The sequence below is a fragment of the Schistocerca americana genome, chromosome 2 (genome assembly GCF_021461395.2).
Source record: "Schistocerca americana isolate TAMUIC-IGC-003095 chromosome 2, iqSchAmer2.1, whole genome shotgun sequence".
Classification (NCBI taxonomy): Eukaryota; Metazoa; Arthropoda; class Insecta; order Orthoptera; family Acrididae; genus Schistocerca; species Schistocerca americana.
In genome coordinates, this window is record NC_060120.1 from 899,995,741 (window position 1) to 900,019,386 (window position 23,646).

Consider the following 23,646-nt stretch of genomic DNA (forward strand, 5'->3'; position numbering starts at 1 on the left):
GTATTTTCAGTGTATCATTTCATTCTGCTTAAAAATTAAATGACATTCGAAATGTATTGCTCCTATACTCGTCTCTTTTTACGTGTGAACTGCAGCTGGCCACGCCACTACGCAGGCTAGCTGTACCAGCCGAACGGCCAGTGTTGTTCAAGTTAAATGCGCCGGTAAAGCTGTTGTCCCGTATTACCGCTAAGTCGGTGTGCAAGTAAAGCAGAGTGCAGAACGTACCCTTATTATCGTACTTGACAGTACTCGAGACAGCAGAGGCCGAGCGGTTCTAGGCACTTCAGTCCGGAACCGAGCGACCGCTGCGGTCGCAGATTCAAAGCCTGCCTCGGGCATGGTTGTGTGTGATGTCCTTAGGTTAGTTAGGTTTAAGTAGTTCTACGTTCTAGGGGACTGATGACCTCAGATGTTAAGTCCCATAGTGCTCAGAGCCATTTGAGCCAAGTACTCGAGACAGCTTGGCGGCAGTCCCACGTGAAACGGAAATCCAATGAGGTTCCAGCAAACGCGCAAGAAGACATAAAGCACTGTTTACGTCAGCGTTATTCTTATAGTGAACGGATTATAGTATCTGTAGACATGCCTCCTCCAAGTGCTGTCGCTATTTTTTGCAGCTGTGTGTGTGTGTGTGTGTGTGTGTGTGTGTGTGTGTCTCTGTGTGTGTGTGTGTGTGTGTGTGTGTGTGTGTGTGCTGCATTTTTACTGGTCATTTGATGAAATACAATGAAGCAAAAATTGTGGCCCCTACCTCAAACTTTTGGTTTGTATCTGTGGCGACTGACTGTTATATTTTCAGTTTCCTTGTCCGTCAAAGTATCATTTCTCCAAAATGTGGCAACATTGAAAGCAAATTGACCGCGTGGTCTAGTGACTGTTGCAAACAAAAAATTACACAGAAAGTTACGAAAACAACAACCATGCAAAACCTGGTGTAAAAGTATGTGCAGTTTTAAAACAGAAGCTACCTTCAAGAACACATCCGACTTCCAAAGCAAACAACGCTAAACAAAAAGGAAAAGCTGAAGTTTTCCTGGCAAAAAAGGCGTGACTCAAGTATGTAGCCAAAGGGGTCTCTGGGGGTTCCGAACCACCTCCCACCTATTACCTAAATGAAATTATGCACCCCACCTATTACCTAAATGAAATTATGCACGACCTGTTGCCGTGCAGTTAAATTGAAAAATATATTGAGTTTTAATCATACGACGAAAAAAAGGGATAAGCACTTTCGATATTCATCACAGCCATCGATATTTTAAACTATCGATATATCTATAGCACTGTCGGCAATCGTCCCTCCCTACTTTTTAGCAAAGACCAGCTACTGTACATTGCTGACTTACTCTAACACCCTCGTTTGTGTTCAGCTGTTGCTTGCTGTTGAATTTAATGTAAGTGCAGCCGTTTATTGTTTTTGTACTGTGTGTTGTTGTCAAATGGTTCAAATGGCTCTGAGCACTATGGGAATTAACTTCTGAGGTCATCAGGCCCCTAGAACTTAGAACTACTTAAACCTAACTAACCTAAGGACATCACACATATCAATGCCTGAGGCAGGATTCAAGCCTGCGACCGTAGCGGTCGCGCGGTTCCAGATTGTAGCGCCTAGAACCGCTCGCCCACTCAGGCTGGCGTGTGTTGTTGTGATAGTTTTTAATGCAACAAGAAAGAAGTGGAAAACAGATTCTGATTCGTCCACTAGCGTAATGGTAAGTTGAAAATACAATATGTGTGCACTACTATAATCCGTTCATCATAAGAATAAACCTGATGTAAACATTGCACTATGTATTCTTCCGCGTTTGCTAGAACCTCATTGGTTTTCCATTTCACGTAGGGCGCTGCCAAGCTGGCTCGAGTACTGTTAAGTACGACAATAAGGGTATGTTTTTTGTTGTACGTTACGCGCACATCGAGTTACCTATAATAGGGGACAACAGGTCTACCGGCGCATTTAACTTTGACAACACTGGCCGGTCAGCTGGTACAGCTAGCCTGCAGTGACGTAGCCAGCTGCAGTGCACACAAAAACAGAGCAGAGGCGCAATACAGTTTCGAATGTCATTTAATTTTTAAGCAGAATGAAATAATACACTGCAAGTCTCCCACAATACGCTCCATAGACAACTAGACGAAAATCGCAACATGTTATCGTTTTCAGCTGACGTAGTATTGTAATTAAAAACAAGATGGATGAAAATTCCTGACTTAACCACAGGGTAATTTTTCTTCATAAGCTGTGTGTAACGTAAGAGAGTTTTGAAAGATTTCATAGTGTAGTTAAGTTAAATATTGAAGCCACTTGGCTCCTTTCTTATCCGAATCCTTGAAATACATTTCAGTTCTGGAAGTGTCACATACTACGTTGATAGCGAGCCTATCAACAACAGAATCCACGAAGCCAACCAGGCGCAGCAGCTTCTCTTCTTCTTTTATGACGAGCCGTTCTATATCCCGCCAGCGTTCGGCAGTGACGTGTGAAAAGCTGCGTGCGTTAGTTCCAGTACGTCTGGCAGCTTAACAGTCTTGTTACTTCTCGGGCCAGATTCAGCAGCTTGGCTCCAGATCAGTTCTGTTGGGTTCATATTGTAATGGTACAATAGCAAAATGTAAAAATGCAGCAGTTGTATGATGTGCTCGATGCTGTGAAAATGATTGTTTTTCGTGTTTCTACGATAATTATGTACCTCTGTGGTATTAAACGATGGGCATAGTCCTAATAAAGAGGATTTGGTCTTTCATTCTTGCCTTAAAAAATTAAACTTACATTTTCTTAATTTAAACACCTTTTATGAACAATCTTCCGTAAAACATCGATAATTAAGTATTTGTATTTGAAGTAGAAACAGGAATTTCGCTCCCAATATGTAATTAGAAACAAGAAGACGTGCATTATTCATAAAAATGATGAGTTTTATAAATATGAGATGTAGATATTTCAAATTGAACGAGAAAAAAATGATACTCTGGAGATTCGAACCAACATACGAATAATCGCAATTGGTTCACATTCCATTGCACTACAGCCTACACCAAATGTTCAGTAAGGGGTTTCAGTATTGACTGCATATATACACCGCTGGGAAAACTTCAGAGCCTATCATCTCCATAAATATATGAAAACATTAGGAACAGCTTATTTCTCGGCACTTTTTAATCGTGTTCCACGCGCGTGTTTCACTATGGAACAGAAAGCAGCGCCAGCCATTTTCATACCGCGCATTTACAGCGCGACAATCATAGCTCAACGCTGCAGAGGCTGTGACTGAACACGATTTTTGAAATAAAAACTATGTAACTAAAGCGTGATTAAGAAAAACGTTGATGACTGTTAATACATTTGAATATCTTTAAGTTTCATTTAACGTAACTTAGTAATAAGATATCTAATACATAAGTAGGATCTACTTCCAAGAGCGTAACGATACCAGTGTACGTGTGCTACGACTTCTGACCAATCATCACGTTTGTGTTTGTTTACATCAGGTTTATTCTTGTGATGAACGGATTATATAACAGTCTAACTATATGCTGCAGTTTAACGTTAGCACTGCAATCGTTATTTGGAGACTGGTAGAACTTAGGGGCTGCAATGTTTCAGCATTTCACAAGGCAGCGGAGCGATAAACATCATAAAAAAACGTTAAATTAAAATCACTGAATAAAAATGCTCTTGGATTTTCCAGTATCGCCCAAAAACCGTGTTGATCGACAAAAATATCGCCCAAACGCAATGGTTGCATTTCTTTAAAAAAGTTTCCCAAAATACTATCATTAATAGCTCAAATGGCATAATATCGCCCAATCTAGTCATCCAGGTGGTATCAATTATGAAAACTAGTTCCGATACGGAATGATGGCTGACTTTGTGGAAAGCGAAAGGGATATATTCTGACAGCACATATTTTTTTCAGCGGACTGCTTGAATTCTTCCGAGCCGACTGCGCCGTGCATCCTTCCCTCCCCCCTTTCTCCTAGAACCTGTTTAAACTCTTATAACGCTGTAATTACTGAAGTCAGGAATTCCATGCACGAGTAATCTTAAAGTATGCATGCACTTATGCACTATCAAGTGATTAAACATGCACAATGCAGTATCAGAATTACATCATTTCCTGGCTGATTGCAATTCCTTCAGAGATACAGTCTCACTGTTGAATGAAAAGAGGTGCATTGAAGGCCCCATTTGACAATATCCTGGCCGCGTCTTTGGGTGACTGCATGCAATTTGGAACAGGTGCCAAACATATGATTATGGGAGTCGAGTACTAAGTTCCCTGTCATTTTCTTCACTGAAACTGAGTGCTCCAGAACGGTCAGGACAGAAGAAATGATTATGTACAGATTCTTTGTTGCCAATTAGTAATGAGTTTTCCTAAAATTCAAGTCAATGTTAGAGGGCATTATTAAATTTCGCTACCAATGTACTGATGCATGATGATCTTGCGTTTTGTATAGTAACGCCAAGGCCACAGGATCGATTCCCATCGACCACTTCAACTTTTTCTCCAGTGGTAAGGTCTGGAAGGAGAGCCCTTCAGTCTTGTGAAGTCTTCTGAAGCGGCTTGAATACAAAAGCAGGTAAACAGATACGCAAGTCACCGAAGAAACGTTTTCGTTAGAAAGCTTGCACCAGATTAGGTTCAAAATGGCTCTAAGCACAATGGGACATAACATCTGAGGTCATCAGTCCCCTAGAACTTAGAACTACTTAAACCTAACTAACCTAAGGACATCACACACACACCCATGCCCGAGGCAGGATTCGAACCTGCGACCGTAGCAGCAGCGCGGCTCCGGACTGCAGCGCCTAGAACCGCACGACGACCGCGGCCGGCCCAGATTAGGTGACATGGCATTTATTTATTAGCAGCAGACACATAAGCTGTTATTTTGTCCTGTTAGGGAGCGAGATACTTTATGTATTACGACTACGGACTTAATCCATTTACATCTACATAGTACTCCGCATGTCACCGTACGATGCATGGAGGAAGGTGCGCTGTACAACTACTTGGCATTTCCCTTCCTGTTCCACTCGCAAATAGAGCGAGGGAAAAACGACTATCTGTATGCCTCTGTATGAGCCTTAATTTCTCGTGTCTTATCTTCGTGGTCGTTACGCACATCGTATGTCGGCGGCAGTAGGATCGTCCGGCAGTCAGCTTCAAATGCCGGTTCTCTAAATTTTCTCAAAAGTGTTTCTCGAAAAGAACGTCGCCTACCTTCCAGGGATTCCCAGTTGAGTTCCCGAAGCAACACTTGCCTGTTGTTCAAACCTATCTGTAACAAATCTATCAGCCCGCCTCTGAACTGCTTCGATATCTTCCTTCAATCGTACCTGGTGTGGATTCCAAACACTCGAGCAGTACTCAAAAATAGGTCGCACCAGCGTCCTATATGCGGTCTCCTTTACAGGTGAAGCACTCTTTCCTAAAATTCTCCCAATAAACTGAAGTCTACCGTTCACCTTCCCTACCGCAGTTCTCACACGCTCGTTTCATCTCATATCGCTTTGTAACGTTACGCGCAGATATTTAAACGGCGACTGTGTAAAGGAGGACACTAGTAATACTGTACCCGAACCTTACATGTTTGATCTTCTTACTCAGCCTCATTTACTTACATTTTTCCACATTTAGGACTAGCTGCCATTCATCACACCAACTGGAAATTTTGTCTAAGCCGTCTTGTATCTTCCAACAGTCATTCAGCTTCGACACCTTACCATACACCAGGGTATCATCAGCAAACAACCGCAGATTGCTACCCTCCCTATCCGCCAAATAACTTACGCATATAAAGAATGCCAGCAGTCCTATCGTACTTTCCTGGGGCATTCCTGATGATGCCCTTTTCTCTGATGAACACTCGCCGTCGAGGGCAGCAGATTAGGTTCTATTATTTAAGAAGTCATCGAGCCCCTCACATATCTGTGAACTTATTCCATATGCTCATACCTTCGGTAACAGCCTGCAATGGGGCACCGTGTCAAATGCTTTCCCGAAATTTAGAAATATGGAATGTGCTTGTTGCCCTTCATCCATAGTTCTCAGTATACCATATGAGAAAAGAGCAAGCTGAGTTTCGCACGAGAGATGCTTTATAAAACAATGCTAATTTGTGGACATAAGCTTCTCTGTCTCAGAAAAGTTTATTATTGTAAGATTCCAGACCAGTTCTATAAAATTTAGGTGTAGATGGTATAACAGAAGTAGGACGGGAACCATTTTCCTGCAAAATTTTGTCTACTGAATAAACAGAAGAGGGCTGGCACTCCTTAGTTAATGCCAAAAGTTCGACTTTCTTTGTCTCCACATAATTTTAATATTTTTCCTCACCGTTTCTACATGACAATCGACGTGCTTCTCTTATAGCCACAGAGCAGAAATGAACACGAAATGAAACTCCATTTACAACAATGAAACATCGACCGCCACTACTATTTGATAAAACTCTATCACTCTGCAACACTTAATCACAGTTTAGTGTGTATGAAACCACGGTTCGTTTAAATAAAATACTGCTCGTTTTAATTCTGAGGCTTCAGCTATCGTAAAAAACTGACTACATCTGTGCTCCACAAGCCACCTGACGATGTGTGGCGGACGCTACTTCTGGTACCACTTACTGATTTCGCGCCATCTCCGCCCCCCTCCTCATCACAGTTCCATTCGTGAACTGCTTTGGTAAGAATGATTGTAGGTACATCTCTATATTAGCTCTAATTTTCTCGTTGTGGTCATTTCGCGAGACATATATGAGAGAAATTACTATGCCAGAATATGAGGATAATATCCGATTAATCGTCGGATGTGCTTTCGACATTACAAGTTGTAGGATAATATTTTTCATAGATACATGGAAAACAAATTAAACGGCATCGAAAGAAGGCAATTTTCCCTCATGCTCAAGCAATCATCAGAGTTTCTAAGAAAACAACAAGCTCTTTGACATTAGATATTTTTTTCCGTCCGTTTGGATACAAACCGAATACAAACCGAAAATGTACGGTTGAAAGTATTTTAATGGCATCTTCACGAGAAGCAATTTCTTGTTTGTCGTCAGTCAAATATGAATACGTATGAAGGCGCGTGAAAAGTTTTTAAATTGCCTACAGAAATATAAGTCGCATAATATATGTTATGATAATAAAGATTAGTAAACAGCGAAATATAATTGGAAATATAATTAAATTTTATATGAATACATGTGTCGTTTCATGATATTACCTTTTAGATGTTGGACTGATGACCTGAGATGTTAAGAGCCTTTCAGATGTTGTTGTGGTCTTCAGCCCAGAGACTGGTTTGACACAGCTCACCATGCTACTCTATCCTGTGCAAGCTGCTTCATCTCCCAGTACCTACTGCAACCTACATCCTTCTGATCCACTTAGTGTATTCATCTCTTGGACTCCCTCTATGATTTTTACCCTCCACGCTGCCCTCCAATACTAAACTGGTGATCCCTGGATGCCTCAGAACATGTCCTACCAACCGATCCCTCCTTCTAGTCAAGTTGTGACACAAGTTTCTCTTGTCCCCAATTCTATTCAATACCTCCTCATTAGTTATGTGATCTACCCATCTAATCTACAGCATTCTTCTGTAGCACCACATTTCGAAAGCTTCTATTCTCTTCTTGTGCAAACTATTTATCGTCCATGTTTCACTTCCATACATGGCTACACTCCATACAAATACTTTCAGAAACGACTTCCTCACACTTAAATCTATACTCGATGTTAACAAATTTCTCTTCTTCAGGAACGCTTTCCTTGCCATTGCCAATCTATTTTTTATATCCTTTCTACTTCGACCGTCATGATTAGTGTTGAAAAAATTATAATTGAAAAAAAAAAGGATGAGCGGGAGTCTTATCTGGAGAATGATCGATTTCGAAGCTAGAACGCTAACCACATGACCACCGCCATCTACTGCTCAACGTCGCGTCGCACTGATGTGTAAAACACCTGTTGCAGTTTTCGCGAAATCGCCTAAGTAATACGCCTTATTACTTGCACATTATGTTGTCCCAATGGGCTATTAAAAGTGCACAAAGTGTGAAGTGAATCCGTGATCCGACCGTCGTAGCTTCCCTTTGTAAGCTGGTACATTAAGATTGACATTGTAGCGCAAGTCGACGGGATAGAAACAGAATATAGTAAAATTAAACTATTGCGAACCCAAATGACATTAATTACCTAGCTTTATTTTTACATTAGTTAACTGCTCTAGGCTTCCATATTTCAAAGTGTTCTTTAGTGAAAATTGTACACGTTGCTTAATCTGAACCAATGAAATTGTTTACTAAAATTATGCATTTTCTCGATCGGTTTACCACGTTGATTAGCACTTTAAAGTATTTGTAAACCACCATATTATCTGTCATTTAACAGTAACTGAAGTTGTGGTTTACATACACCTTGAACTACTTAATGGTACCCGTCTCAATGTTACAACATAAAAAAGACGGATGTATTAGACAGAAATGACGCGGGAGATAGAGATCTTAGTCCCAAGCATTTCCTTGATCCCCAACAAGTTTCCATTCTGTTTTAAACATCTAACAGTCCGCAGTAAGTACTCGCTGGACGATGTTTAATAAAGCGCAAGCACAAACGTTGCGCTACGTGGGCCTGAAATGTCACAGGAGGATAAAATGATAAGTTCGTTGTCTATTGAACATAGAGGGTGAAAAGATATTTTTAGTCGTTTGTACTTTTGTGATGCCTACATTTCGTTGATCAAGTAGATCAACTGCAAACTTGCTCAAACGAACTCATATAGGGAGTCTCAGTGTGGCAATAGTCGTAAGGTTTTGATTACTCGGAAAAGATGTAATACCTTCTCGCTCGTAAAAGCACAACACAGTTCTTTGGTTATGTTAAGGATCAGCCGACAGTTTTTGCACCAACCGCTGATTAGGTTTTCCTGTATTTCTCAACAGTTGCCTAGTGACGCAATTTCACTGTATACAGCTCCCAGTTACGTCGCCAGCAAAGAGCTGCAGAGCTACCGGTGTTACCTGCCAAATCATTTGTTCAGTGTTTTAAATTTTACTACAAATTCCTACAACGTTTAAAGGGCGCGCGGAAATAAACGATCTGAGTAAGAATGCACGTCCGGAGAGGAACTGTTTACGTAGGCAGGAACAAACGTGAAAACAATTTTCCCCTTTCCCGCTTCTGGCGGGTGAGAAGCGATGTAATTACTGCTGTTGTAAACAAAGAACTACTGTGGTAAAAATACACAGCACTCACGTACAGGTTTCACGTATTACTCGAGACATTCGGCATATCCTCTATCACAGATGGCCCCCATCACTACCATAACACTGATTAGGGTTCTACATTTTGAAGTAGTCGAATGACGTTGGAGGCGAAGAAAGTACTGGCCATCTTTTTTACATAGAGAATGGCCGAACTGATATTTGAAGTCTCCCACAACACATCTTCTTTCCAGAGCCGCGAAGCTATACTACATCGCTTGAAACTGGGGTGGGAACACTGTTGATTTTGAAAAGTTAAGAGACCAGGAAAAAAGATTATAGTACTCTAGTACTTACACTCACTGTGCTTGATGCGTGATGTTGTGGGAAACTAATCAGACATAATCAGACGAATGAATACGAATAATCCCACAATACTTATCGTCCCCCAAAGTGAAGTCATTCAAATAACGATATTCAAGCTATTTCCCACATTAGCCTATAGATGATCTCTTCAACATTCATAGTATGTCTGTATAAATCTATAGTATTACACAGTGACAGAAAAGTATTCCAACAGCTGCGGATTTCAGCGTTTGAGCTTGACCACAGAAACACTCACGTCTTGCAAAAATACAAATTAGATATTGCATACAGGTTACTGTAATAGGTTAGTGAGGTAGTGGCGAAAAGAAAATTAACAACAAAAGGGAATTCAGTATCTTCAGCTCCAAACCTAATTCTGGGAAGTGTTTCAGTTCTTGTTGGGGAATCTACAAGTGTGATCATAATTCAATATCTCATTGTATGCACTATAGAAAAAGATGTGCCGCGACTATCCGAGGGTAAAGTAAAAGTTTCACAAAACAGTCTTAACTTACTACAGAATAACGATCCGAAACACGAACTACTGTAAACTACAGGAAAACAGAATATGCTTAAACATAATACATCGCACCAATCTACTACTTTGATTGCAATTAATGTTGTATAGACCCGAAAACATGAAATTTCAAACAACGAGGCATGAAGAAAACACTACAGGAAAAAGCATCAATAACGGAAAACGTGGAATATGCCTACAGTCTAACTGAAAGCTGATTATCATTCCCATTTGCATCTTAGTTAAAAGTATTTAAGTTATTTATCACGAGTAGGATTACTTCCCGCAGAGCGGAAAGAGAGCCGTGACGTTTATTTATGACGACGATTTTATGACATAATATACTTCAGTTTTTAGCTACTTAAAAGTGTTCAGATTTTCCTACATATTTACGCTGTTCCAAAATCAGTTCGCAGACATTCTCCTAAATCCAAAATATCAGCATCGCTACATAGTTTTGGTTCATTACCCGAAACTTTATATGCTCCAGAAATAGGATGCCATTTGTGATTTTGCAATTTTTGTACTTCATATAAGAAACTTTACGAGGGGAGTGCGTAAAAGCTCTACTCTATGTTCGCGTTGTCAGATCAATTTGTTCCACAACAGGCCTCAACACGCAACACCTAAGTATATTTTTCACTCGTTGCACGTGCATCCTGCACAGAAGAAAATACAGAGATGAAGGTGTTCTGTTCCTAAATTTTCTTACCATGTACCATTATCATTTATTGGCTTAAGGTCTAACAGAAAAACGATATCACCAGATAATCACGCATAGAAGCTTCCAGGAACGTTCTTAACAGACTCTCTGAAAGGAGGGAGATCTGTTAACAAAACATTCATTGGCACAAAAACAAAAATTACGGCAATCATGTTGTACTGAGTAAATATAGGAAGTAGCAAACCTGTTTCACTGTTTGTCTACCATAGCGCTGTCATAATGTTTGCAAAGCGGTGTTTACTTACAGTCATGGTTGTGCGAAGAGGCCCGAATATCAGTTAAACGCGTTGCGTCGTAGACTGCACAGTAGCGGTTGCAGAGAAGCTGTTCCAATGCTGCCGGCCACTAACTATGAATGGCTCGCGAGTGGCCAGCTGTTATCGTAATGAGCCACCGACCTTGGATCGTCCGCGCTTGACCCCATCAGTCACTGCACCACGCACGAGTGATATAGTGTGCTAAGTATAACAGAGACCATCTTACTGTTTACATAACGGAATTACCATAGCCTCGCCAAACAAACACAGTGAAAAACACAGTGAGCTGGTGCTGTTCGGAGTAGGGTCTGGAAAAGTTTAGATCACTATTCAGTCATCGGATTTAAATAGTAGAGCGACACTTTGAAGACAGCATCTTAGATGTGGCGCCTACAGTTCGTATTTCATGACGTGTGTTATTTGACGTGAACTACACTACTGGCCATTAAAATTGCTACACCACGAAGATGACGTGCTGCAGATGCGAAATTTAACCGGCAGGAAGAAGATGCTGTGATATGCAAATGATTAGCTTTTCAGAGCATTCACACAAGGTTGGCGCCGGTGGCGACAACCACAACATGCGGACGTAAGGAAAGTTTCCAACCGATTTCTCATACACAAACAGCAGTTGACAAGCGTTGCCTAGTGAAACGATGTTGTGATGCCTCGTGTAAGGAGGAGAAATGCGTACCATGACGTTTCCGACTTTGATAAAGGTCCGATTGGAGCCTATTGCGATTGCAGTTTATCGTATCGCGACATTGCTGCTCGCTTTGGTCGAGATCCAATGACTGTTAGCAGAATATTGAATCGGTGGGTTCAGGAGGGTAATACAGAACGCCGTGCTGGGTCCCAACGGCCTCGTATCACTAGCAGTCGAGATGAAAGGCATCTTATCCGCATAGCTGTAACGGATCGTGTAGCCACGTCTCGATCCCTGAGTCAACAGATGGGGACGTTTGCAAGACAACAACCATATGCACAAATAGTTCGACAACGTTTGCAGCAGCATGGACTATCATCTCGGAGACCATGGCTGTGGTTACCCTTGACGCTGCATCACAGACTGGAGCGCCTGCGATGGTGTACTCAACGACGAATCTGGGTGCACGAATGGCAAAACGTCATTTTTTCGGACGAATCCAGGTTCTGTTTACAGCATCATGATGGTCGCATCCGTGTTTGGCGACATCGCGATGAACGCACATTGGAAGCGTGTATTCGTCATCGCCATACTGGCGTATCACCCGGCGTTATGGTATGGGGTGGCATTGGTTACACGTCTCGGTCACCTCTTGTTCGCATTGACGGCACTTTGAACAGTGGACGTTACATTTCAGATCTGTTACGACCCGTGGCTCTACCCTTCATTCGATCCCTGTGAAACCCTACATTTCAGCAGGATAATGCACGATCGCAAGTTGCAGGCCCTGTACGGGCCCTTCTGCAAACAGAAAATGTTCGACTGCTGCCCTGGCCAGCACATTCTCCAGATCTCTCACCAATTGAAAACGTCTGGTCAACGGTGGCCGATCAACTGGCTCGTTACAATACGCCAGTCACTACTGTTGATGAACTGTGGTATCTTGTTGAAGCTGCATGGGCAGCTGTACCTGTACACGCCATCCAAGCTCTGACTCAATGCCCAGGCGTATCAAGGCCGTTATTACGGCCAGAGGTGATTGTTCTGGGTACTGATTTCTCAGGATCTTTGCACACAAATTGCATGAAAATGTAATCACATGTCAGTTCTAGTATAATATATTTGTCCAATGAATACCCGTTTATCATCTGCATTTCTTCTTGATGTAGCAATTTTAATTACCAGTAGTGTAATAAAGTGAAAAGACTGACAGACTGTCTCTACGCATTCGTCAACTGTTGCCGTAGTGAAGCAAATGATTCATGGAAACTGCAAAAAAGGGATGATCATTGGCTTCCAGGCCAGGGAACTCAGTATTTCCCAACAGGGAAGATTGTAAACAAATAACGGTGGTCAGTCGATTGTATTTTCGTTCAGTCGCTTTTCTCTGTCGAATGAAATTAGTCTCAAGAGGCCACGTCAGCTAAACGAATGTTTTCACTCACTTTCCGGGTTTGAGTAAGTTCACTTATACACTTTAGGTAATTCATGAACCATGACTAAGGTTGCCAATTTATTTAGAGACAAACAACGTAATTTATTTCAGGGATAGGTGAATAAAAAGTATATTTTCAAAATGAAGTATTTTCAGAATTTATGTATTTATTTGAATACTAATTCTTCGTACTCCTGGCATTAAATATGTATTTTAGGTTGGTTTCAAAAGATTAATCACTGGAGCTACATTATCAATGTATGTTTCAACAAATGAACATTACTTTTTATTCAAATTTATTGGAGATCTGCCTCTCTCTTCCTGGTGGTTTGCACCCATCACCACACGTCTGCTGAAGTGGACGAAAAGTATGTGAGATACAATTTCTTCAATTCCCTCACTCACTTGCGTTTTAAGCATCTACCAAAACGTCTAGAAGCGCTATGCATATACTGTCAATTGTCGGACGTCGTTTTTCGCGATAAAAATTTTGTTGTCAGGCATTAATTTTTTTGAATTTCTTTAATTACATACTTTCAGAATACAAATAACCCTTGCAGATACTGTATATCGCACTGAATTAATCTTCGGAATTACTTTTCATCCAGTCATATATGATTTCTTTCATTCCCACGCCAGTGAACGTTTCAGCAATTTCCTGCAGACTCAAAGTTCACTATTAAGTAAACATCTATACATAACCATAGACGAAAAACTGAACCAAAATCTACCCATTGGCAATCAATAAAAAGTAAATACGAGAACGACAACGAAGTGACGAAAAACAATAATATAGTACAGTAAACAATAATGGTTTAATTTCCAGAACTGAATACGCCAAGGATCAGGTGAGTCCAGTTTTCGCTTCCAGCAGTCCAGTATACTGTGATCGTGGCTAGTCAGTTTACTATTACTATACCAATTTTGGGTTATTCTGCTATACATATGATATTTATAATATAGTCACAGTATTCTACCAAAAATTTTTAAGAGATTTTTTAAAAGTATTGTTTATCTCTCTAAAGTATGAAGGGAGTTTTTCAATGGTTTTTAGACCTGCATAGGATGGCTTTGTTTTGAATTTAGTGGTGTTATGTCTGGGCTCGTAGAATAAGTTCCGCTTCCTAGCGTTGTGTTTATGCTGGGTCTTGGTATCTTGAGTATCGGATACATATTTGAATTTTGTCCAGTGGAAGAGTTCATAAAGGCAAATGCTTGGTAGTGTTTGTATTTTAGTGCTTTGAATGCTAACCGACATGATTCTCTCCGCTTACGGTTGGCTATTATTCTTGTTGCTATTTTCTGCATTTTGAATACTCTATTTACCAATAAATAAACTTTCTTATGCAACTTTCTATAAGACAGAAATATTATAAACGTATTCCGCGGTTTATCTAAGGGCTGCTTTTTCTGATGTCTCCTCAGTCCTACTAAGAAAACCTTTATTTCCACATGGAAACACAACAATGGAGTTCTGAACCAAGCGAGAGCACTTGTTTTGCGCATGCACCTCGAGCAAAAGCTGGCCACAACCCTTTGTAGATCCCTCGACCCATCTTGTCCAAGGCCAAACGTGTGACATAAGAATTGTTGAAAAAGCATTAACTATGACGTGGACTATATGCAAGCCCTTAAATATCATATTTAATTTTATGGTAAAACTGTATCTTACAATATTTCTGTGCACCTTTTTTCTAAAAGTTTTGTGCCCATGGCATCCGCCCCACTGGCCCCATGCACAGTACACCACTTGCGGGGGGGGGGGGGGGGGGGGGGGGAGGTCTCTTAGCGTGCTGCCACTGCGTGATACAGGAGTTATTGTTCAACAGCGGAAGCATATCCATAAGCACTACTTCTAAGCTACAGCCAGGCAATCTGAAAATGATCGTGTTAACATGTTACGCCAGTACAACCAGTAATTCAACAAGTTAGTGCTTTCTGACAAGACTACAGGAGTAACGGATGCATAGAACACATATGCCACACGGATTTTTGTTGGCTCTGGGCCTTCTAAATTCTTCATGTGTGTGGCTGTAGTGTCCGTAGTTGCTTTATAATTCATGAGGGTATTTTTGATCCGTCATTGCAACTAGAAAAATGCGTGATTTTTTCACCAGACGCGTTTCGCTTATTTGTGCCTTCTGTCTTCAATACGCTTGAAACCTGTCCCTTTAACGAGAAAGATTTCGCTGTTAGATGAGTGGTGAACTGAGCACTGGCTTCATGTAATTGAGGTCGTATGGGTGCTCTGACATACCAGTATTGCATACATATACTGATACACCAGACTCTGAAAGCCAGTCTTTATTTATCGTATGAGTTTTCCTGATCATATGTCATTAACCTAGTGGGTGCACGCATTTGGAATCTCTACATCAGTACAAAAAGATGGTCTCATAGACGTCGCAATTTCCATAGCTTTCAGTTTGCATTTTTAGGTACATTATTAAGGGAAGTGTTAGTAAATGAAGTAGTATTATTGTTGTTGTTGTTGTGGTCTTCAGTCCTGAGACTGGTTTGATGCAGCTCTCCATGCTACTCTATCCTGTGCAAGCTTTTTCATCTCCCAGTACCTACTGCAACCTACATCCTTCTGAATCTGCTTAGTGTATTCATCTCTTGGTCTCCCTCTACGATTTTTACCCTCCACGCTGCCCTCCAATACTAAATTGGTGATCCCTTGATGCCTCAGAACATGTCCTACCAACCGATCCCTTCTTCTGGTCAAGTTGTGCCACAAACTTCTCTTCTCCCCAATCCTATTCAATACTTCCTCATTAGTTATGTGATCTACCCATCTAATCTTCAGCATTCTTCTGTAGCACCACATTTCGAAAGCTTCTATTCTCTTCTTGTCCAAACTATTTATCGTCCATGTTTCACTTCCATACATGGCTACACTCCATACGAATACTTTCAGAAACGACTTCCTGACACTTAAATCAATACTGGATGTTAACAAATTTCTCTTCTTCAGAAACGCTTTCCTTGCCATTGCCAGTCTACATTTTATATCCTCTCTACTTCGACCATCATCAGTTACTTTGCTCCCCAAATAGCAAAACTCCTTTACTACTTTAAGTGCCTCATTTCCTAATCTAATTCCCTCAGCATCACCCGACTTAATTTGACTACATTCCATTATCCTTGTTTTGCTTTTGTTGATGTTCATTTTATATCCTCCTTTCAAGACACAGTCCATTCCATTCAACTGCTCTTCCAAGTCCTTTGCTGTCTCTGACAGAATTACAATGTCATCGGCGAACCTCAAAGTTTTTATTTCTTCTCCATGAATTTTAATACCTACTCCGAATTTTTCTTTTGTTTCCTTTACTGCTTGCTCAATATACAGATTGAACAACATCGGGGAGAGGCTACAACCCTGTCTTACTCCCTTCCCAACCACTGCTTCCCTTTCATGTCCCTCGACTCTTATAACTGCCATCTGGTTTCTGTACAAATTGTAAATAGCCTTTCGCTCCCTGTATTTTACCCCTGCCACCTTTAGAATTTGAAAGAGAGTATTCCAGTCAACATTGTCAAAAGCTTTCTCTAAGTCTACAAATGCTAGGAACGTAGGTTTGCCTTTCCTTAATCTTTCTTCTAAGATAAGTCGTAAGGTCAGTATTGCCTCACGTGTTCCAGTGTTTCTACGGAATCCAAACTGATCTTCCCCGAGGTTGGCTTCTACTAGTTTTTCCATTCGTCTGTAAAGAATTCGTGTTAGTATTTTGCAGCTGTGACTTATTAAGCTGATAGTTCGGTAATTTTCACATCTGGTAGTATTATTACCAATCACTTTTATGTATCTATTTAAAACATAAATTTTATATTTTGATGAAAAGAATTTACACATAATGGAGGTACATAAAAATGAGCTCCTATCAAAGTAACGCACGTATTCAGTGAGTTACTTTGTCGATAGTCTTGATACACAGTACCGGAATGTGTAAGGTAAATGTATCTCTTACAGTTTTTTCTGCTTTTACTTTTGCAGCCCACATACCGTCCTCATGAGCTCGCAGTTGATTCCACTTCAGGGCTTCTCATACCACAAAGCTCTCCTGTCCTCTCAGCTGTCTTTTCTTGGCAAAGTTTTTGACATTTCCCTTTGCTGGAGATGGTCTTGCAGAAGCGCAAAACAAGGCTGCCTCAAGAAATCTCTTCTTCTCAATTATTATGTCTTTTTTGTGTTGAAAATAATAGCGGCATCTAATCCTCTCCTTTCCTGCCGTGATGCAATTCCAGTAGTTACAAGATAGTAAAATTAGGTACCAAGCAAGAAGACGTCTGTTCTAACCAGTGACTAATACAGAAAAATCTCAAGGAGGGGGCGCTAAAGGTATCTTGAACTACCTCTACTTTTACCGTAATAAAAAACAATCAAGTCACATGCAAAGTTTAAGGAAGTCTTATTTTTAACTGATTATACACATATACAAGATAATGCCATCTTATGATATAAAAACTTATAATTTTGGTTCTCTTCCTTAAATGATGAATTCTGTGCGCCTATTCTTCCTGGCAAATTGGTTAGTTACATCGTCAATAGAACAATCAATGTCAAGGTGAGTGTTCAAAAGAGCTAAGCCATTAACACCGTGGTTCAGGTGGAAAAAAATCGATTTTCGGTTTTCATCATATTTCGATAGATTAAGGTTTTATTTAAGTACTCTGAAAAGAATTTTGCTGAACAATTTTTTTTTCGAGCATTTTCCTACCACGTGTGTTTATGTGCCATGCCCACTTTTCTGTCACCCACTTTTCTGCATATACTTTAGATCTTTATATTCCCTACACTGCACGTTACGGATTTTTTTTTACTCCCGAGTGTGTTGGCTATCCTTGGAATGCAACGGTCGGTATTCTTTTGTATCTGCTGTTTGTAAACCACACGCTTCCAAACACGCGGTTAGTTTTGTTCCAGTGTGATTGCGAGTAGTTGTTATATTTACGTTTCCAGTGCTTGTTTACCTGTGTTTTGTTGTGTTTATTGAAGATGACGAAACGTAAAGGCATTTTCAAGAAACGACAATTTAGAGGAAACAAGTTCAGAAAGTTTTCTGTACAAGAGGTTATGTTACCTGGCAACTATGTTTCTAATTGTAATTCTTCAACAAGTGCATCATCAAAGAAGCTCTCACCGTTTCAAGAGAGTTACAACGAACTTACTGTAAGTGACAAGGGGTGAAGTAACGTTATTATAAATTTGAGAATATTATCAGATATAATTTCTAAATTTGTACAATGTAGACAGTGGGGTGAGTAACACAAAGTGTGAAAATTTGTGAGAGTGCCAGTGGGAGAAAAGCTGTAATCTCATTTATGAACTTTTCAAAACCAGATGCAAGTGGCCCTTATGAAATCAATACTAGATTAGTTTATGCTTTGCGATCCATTGGCAAGGGCATGGCTGCAGGGAGAACATTTTGTTCAGTGATGAACTTACATCAACCACCAAATAAATTTGAAACACTGACTGCAGTATTAGAGAAAGCTGTATGTGAGGTCAGTGAGGAAAGCATGAAACTGGCTGCTAGGGAAGCTGTGGAAAAAATTTATGGATGTTCAGATATTGCAGTTGCACTTGATGGAAGTTGGCAGAAAAGAGGACATACTTCTCTGAATGGCGTAATGGCTGCCATGAGTGTAGACACTGGCAAAGTGTTAGATGTGGAGTTAATGTCTAAATATTGCAAATGTTGTAAAGTCAATGAACATAAATAACACAACTATGTGGGTAATTTTAGAGGAACAAGTGGTGGTATGGAAGTTCATGGAGTACAACAAATGTTTCATCGCTCCATAGAAACGAGGCGTACGGTACACCTAATATTTGGGCGATGCTGACAGAAAGACATACAACAATGTGGTGAACTCTAAGCCATATGGAGATGCCATTATTAGCAAAATATAATGTATAGGCCACGTTCAAAAACGTTCGGGAACAAGGCTGAGAAAACTAACTCTTGATATAAAAGGAAAAAAATTAGAAGATGGAAAATTGTTGACCGGACAGGGTCAGTTAACTAAAACTGAAATAGAAAACTTCCAGGTATACTATGGGCAGGCAATTAGGAGAAATAAAGAAAATCTGGAGGCAATGAGAGAGATGTTTGGGCCATATTCTTTCAAAAGTCCTCTACTGATGATAAGCCATGTCATGGATATTGTCCATCAAGAGAAAATTCGTGGTCCAAATACAATGGGGCTCAGGCAACTGGAGAATCTTATTCTCACCAGAATTCTCTTTCTGCTGCTGTTATTACAGCAATTAAACCTATTTTCAGAGACTTGGCTCATCCTGACCTTCTAAGGAAATGTCTCCATGGGCAGACACAGAACCCAAATTAATGTTTCAACAGCATAATTTGGAATTGTCTTCCTTAAACTGTATTTGTAGGCATGCATACAATGAAACTATGAGTTCATGATGCTGTTATTACATTCAACTGTGCTAATACTGGAAGATGTTGGGTACTGAAAAAGCTGGGAAATAATCCTGGTGAAAATATGATCACTGGGCTGCAACATTGCGATAAAATGAGGACAGCCGATGCAGACAGGTCTGCATCTAAAATGGCCAAGAAAGCAAGATAAACATCCAGGAAGGTGAAAAAGAAGCTGGAAGACCTGCTAGAGGTCAAAGAAGGGTCATAATATGCAGCAAGACACTATTAATTAACTGTAAGTAACAAATATCAGAAGATTTTTCTTTAAAGTCAATTTCCCACAAACTAAAATTTTCAGTACATGTGCCCCATTATATCAGAAACTATCATAGAAAAATGAATGAAATTTTCAGACTCTGAATAACATAAAAAGCCACCTCTGGCAGTACATTGGGGTATTTCTTAAAAACTATAAAATGGATAAAGTAGATTTTAGTACAGTTGACTCTATTAGCATCATGTAACATATAGTAAAAATATTAAGGTCCTGTATCAAATAGTTTTTTTTTCAGAAATGGGTCAAATACTTGCCTAAATTAACATGGATGAGGTAGGCAGGGTGTGGTCCCCTTAAGTCGATCCTCCTTCATTGTCATGCTACATAGGAAAGTACAACTGCTCGATAACTCGATTCAGTCGTTTCGACTTATGAAAGAAACGAACGAGTAGCTGACTGGCGGAGACGGCGCGCGCGGCAATGCGGGCGCCCCCCCCCCCCCCCCCCTTGATGTTCTAACACAAAATGAATCCAATACTGCATACATGCGTGCAGGAAATGACCTAATTGGAGCAAACAAACTGACACCAGTGCACACGTTTGGCCCTTGATGATACCCTAGGACTGTTAGTGTAAGTTAACCGAATGTGCTTCTGTTAAAATACTAGGTACATCACACCAATCGATACGTGTTACGGTCACCGAGAAGACAGCATTTTGAAAGCAGTTGTCAGATATTGGATTAATGTGAAAATATTCTCCATGGTCTCACCGACCAACTGCGTGTACACAGAATACCTGCATGTAATTACGGGTTAAAAAGTCTTTATTATTACTGGTAAGTGCTTTAGCGTAAGGTTTTTCCATTCTCTTGTTTCCACTGCTACAATTCTTCGCTCTATGCCCATATTTGTTGCAGCTGAAACACCAGTGCCCAAGACGTTTTTAATAGGACCATGGATTCCAATTCTTAATTTCCAACATTTGTCATATTGGTGTGTGGTTTTGCACTGAGGTGACAGTCACATTATTATTATATAATCTGTTCAGCGCCGTAATTAGTATTGATATTCTTAGTGTGCATTTTACGTAAATGTGTACAAGGAATATAGTTGTAGGGCTAAAAGTCCGAAAACCAATAAAATACAAATAACAATAATAAATGACAGCAGCCGGCCGAAGTGGCCGCGCGGTTCTGGCGCTGCAGTCTGGAACCGCGAGACCGCTACGGTCGCAGGTTCGAATCCTGCCTCGGGCATGGATGTGTGTGATGTCCTTAGGTTAGTTAGGTTTAACTAGTTCTAAGTTCTAGGGGACTAATGACCTCAGCAGTTGAGTCCCATAGTGCTCAGAGCCATTTGAACCATTTTTTGAATAAATGACAGCGACCTAGAGCTTGATATCACTGTTTTATGGTGATAAGCTAACTGTATCTCTGCTGCTTAGAACTTCTCGAGTCTGTGGGATCTCGAACTACGAACATTTATTAACTAATGTAGCAGTGCCATGCACGTACCGTAGATAATTACAGTTATTGTAACTTAACAGCTGAAATCTGAATTTGCTGTAATATTCTCCCTTAATTCAGAGCCACTGAGTGATTGTGACACGGAAATAACTTCGTGCTCGTATTCGATTAACTAAAGTACTGAACATAGCGCTTTGGAAACAATTGTTGTCTCGATCGAAAATTTTTTTATGTGCCGGGACTTTGTTGTTTGTGTGTTTTAGTGTCCACTAACATATCTAAATTTACATCTATACCCTGCAAACCACTGTGAAGTGCATGGTAGAGGGTACGTACCATTGTACCCTTTGTTAGAGTTTTTTCCCCGTTCCATTCACGTATGGAGCGCGGGAGGAATGACTGATTGTATGCCTCTGTGCGTACTGTAATTATTCCAGTCTTGTCCTCACGATCCTTTTGTGAGCGATACGTAGGGAATTGCAGTATATTCCTAGACTCATCGTTTAAATCTGATTCTTCAAATTGTGTTAGTAGACTTTGTAGGGATAGCTTACGTCTATGTTTAAGAGTCTGGCAGTTCGATTTCTGCAGCATCTCTGTGACACTCTCTCACGCGTCAAACAGAGGAAATTAGAGAGATCACCGGATCCCAGGCCTTGTCCAGTTGAAAACCGCCATCACGATTTATAAGATTTTGTGCTAGGCGTATCTCCACAGATTCTTTAATTAATGAATCCCAACAATTTTTCGCTGGAGCCAAGATTTTTGTGGCAGAAAAATCCATAGCGTGTCCTGTGGTAATACAGTGCTCAGCTACGGCCGACTTACTGGGCTGTGAAAGGCGAGTATGGCGTTTGTGTTCAACGCACCTTTCACGTACTGTGCGTGTTGTCTGAGAGAAGACAGTTTTTTCAAAATGACACGTCTGGCGACATCTGACGTCTGTTTTTAGCGATGTGGGCGCGCATTCCGACAGCGGGCGGACATATCGTTTTCACCTTTACGCATGCGCCTGCACTCCACAGATAGAACAGTAGCTCCACAGGGTGCGGATTTAGATAGATGACGCTCCTGTGACGGAGGCAAATGCGCATGCGTTTACCCGCCAATTTTTTGCTATAAACTGGACTCCGGGAACTTGCAGTCTCCAGTGATGGACACTCACCTGAAGATGGCTGGACGATTGCCAACCGAAATATCGTGGCAAGAAGTCAATGTGATCCGGCTGCAATCCCGAAATCTCATAAAACATTCAGTACGCCGGGAAAACTTCAAGAATCACAAATCTGTGACTATTCTGCTGCTCTTATCTGTATATGTTAAATGTTTGCTGTTAGTTCTATTTGGTATGGGAGGAGAAGAAGATTCGTTTTTAACGTCCCATTGACAACGGGATCTTTAGAGATGGAGAAGCTTAGATTCGGGCAGGATGGAGAAGTAAATCTGCTGAGCCCTTTCAAGGGAACCATTCTGGCATTTGCCTGTAGCGTTTTCGGGAAATCACGGAGAACCTAAATAAGGATGGCTAGATGCGGGTTTGAACCGTCATCCTCTGATTGCGAGTTCAGTATGCTAACCACTTTGTACGAGCTGACCAATTACAACTGAGACACTGATACAAATTTTGGGGGCTTGTTTGTTGCCATTAGATCTAATGTATTTCCTTCATGAATGGAGTTCCAAACTATCTGTTATAGGTAGTTTTCAGAGAAGGCATTTAGTTATGTTTCGCAGGATATCTTACCACGCTCTCCACTAACGAAACTGTAATTTTCCCAGTTGACTGTTGGGTAATTAAGGTCTCCACTTGTGATTACATTACGACTGGGGAACTTATTTACACGACAACTGAGGTTTTTTTCTAAAGGTTTCCATTACATGAGGAGATGAGTCTGGTGGGCGACAGAAGGATACCATTATTTATGCCCGTCCCTGATACTGAATCTTGCTCAAACAATCTCTCATTCAGCTTCAATTTATTTCTCGGTGGGCCTGAGTTTCTTGTCCACTGCGACAAACACATCACGTCCATTTCCCATTTGCCTATCCTTTTGATGTACACTTAAATTTTCCCCAAAAACCTCGTTCATATCAATTTCAGGCTTCAACCAGCTTTCTGTACCTAGTATTCTGAAACCTTTATTGCTTTTCAGGCGCACTTCAATGTCTGGCATTTTGTTGACTCAGGACCAAGGGGCCATGGTCAGTTTTGGAGACAATGCTGCAAATTGTAAACTTCGTTGAAACTCTGTGCGCAAGGCTGGTTTTCTTACACTTTGCTGCCAGTCACTGGAATGATCCAAGTATGATCTTAGAGCCCAGAGGACAGGCATAGTTTGTTTCAT

At 40.7% G+C, this 23,646-nt stretch overlaps 1 protein-coding gene across 1 annotated transcript in view; it reads right to left on the reverse strand.

The window, feature by feature from the left end:
• LOC124595876 (triokinase/FMN cyclase-like) overlaps window positions 1–11,212 on the reverse strand; it is a 165,179-nt gene extending 153,967 nt beyond the window's left edge. The window contains exon 1 of the mRNA XM_047134785.1: window positions 11,072–11,212. Within this exon, the coding sequence (XP_046990741.1) occupies window positions 11,072–11,077 (6 nt within the window). The 5' untranslated portion in view covers window positions 11,078–11,212. The remainder of the gene's footprint in view (window positions 1–11,071) is intronic.
• Window positions 11,213–23,646: the final 12,434 nt, after the last annotated feature.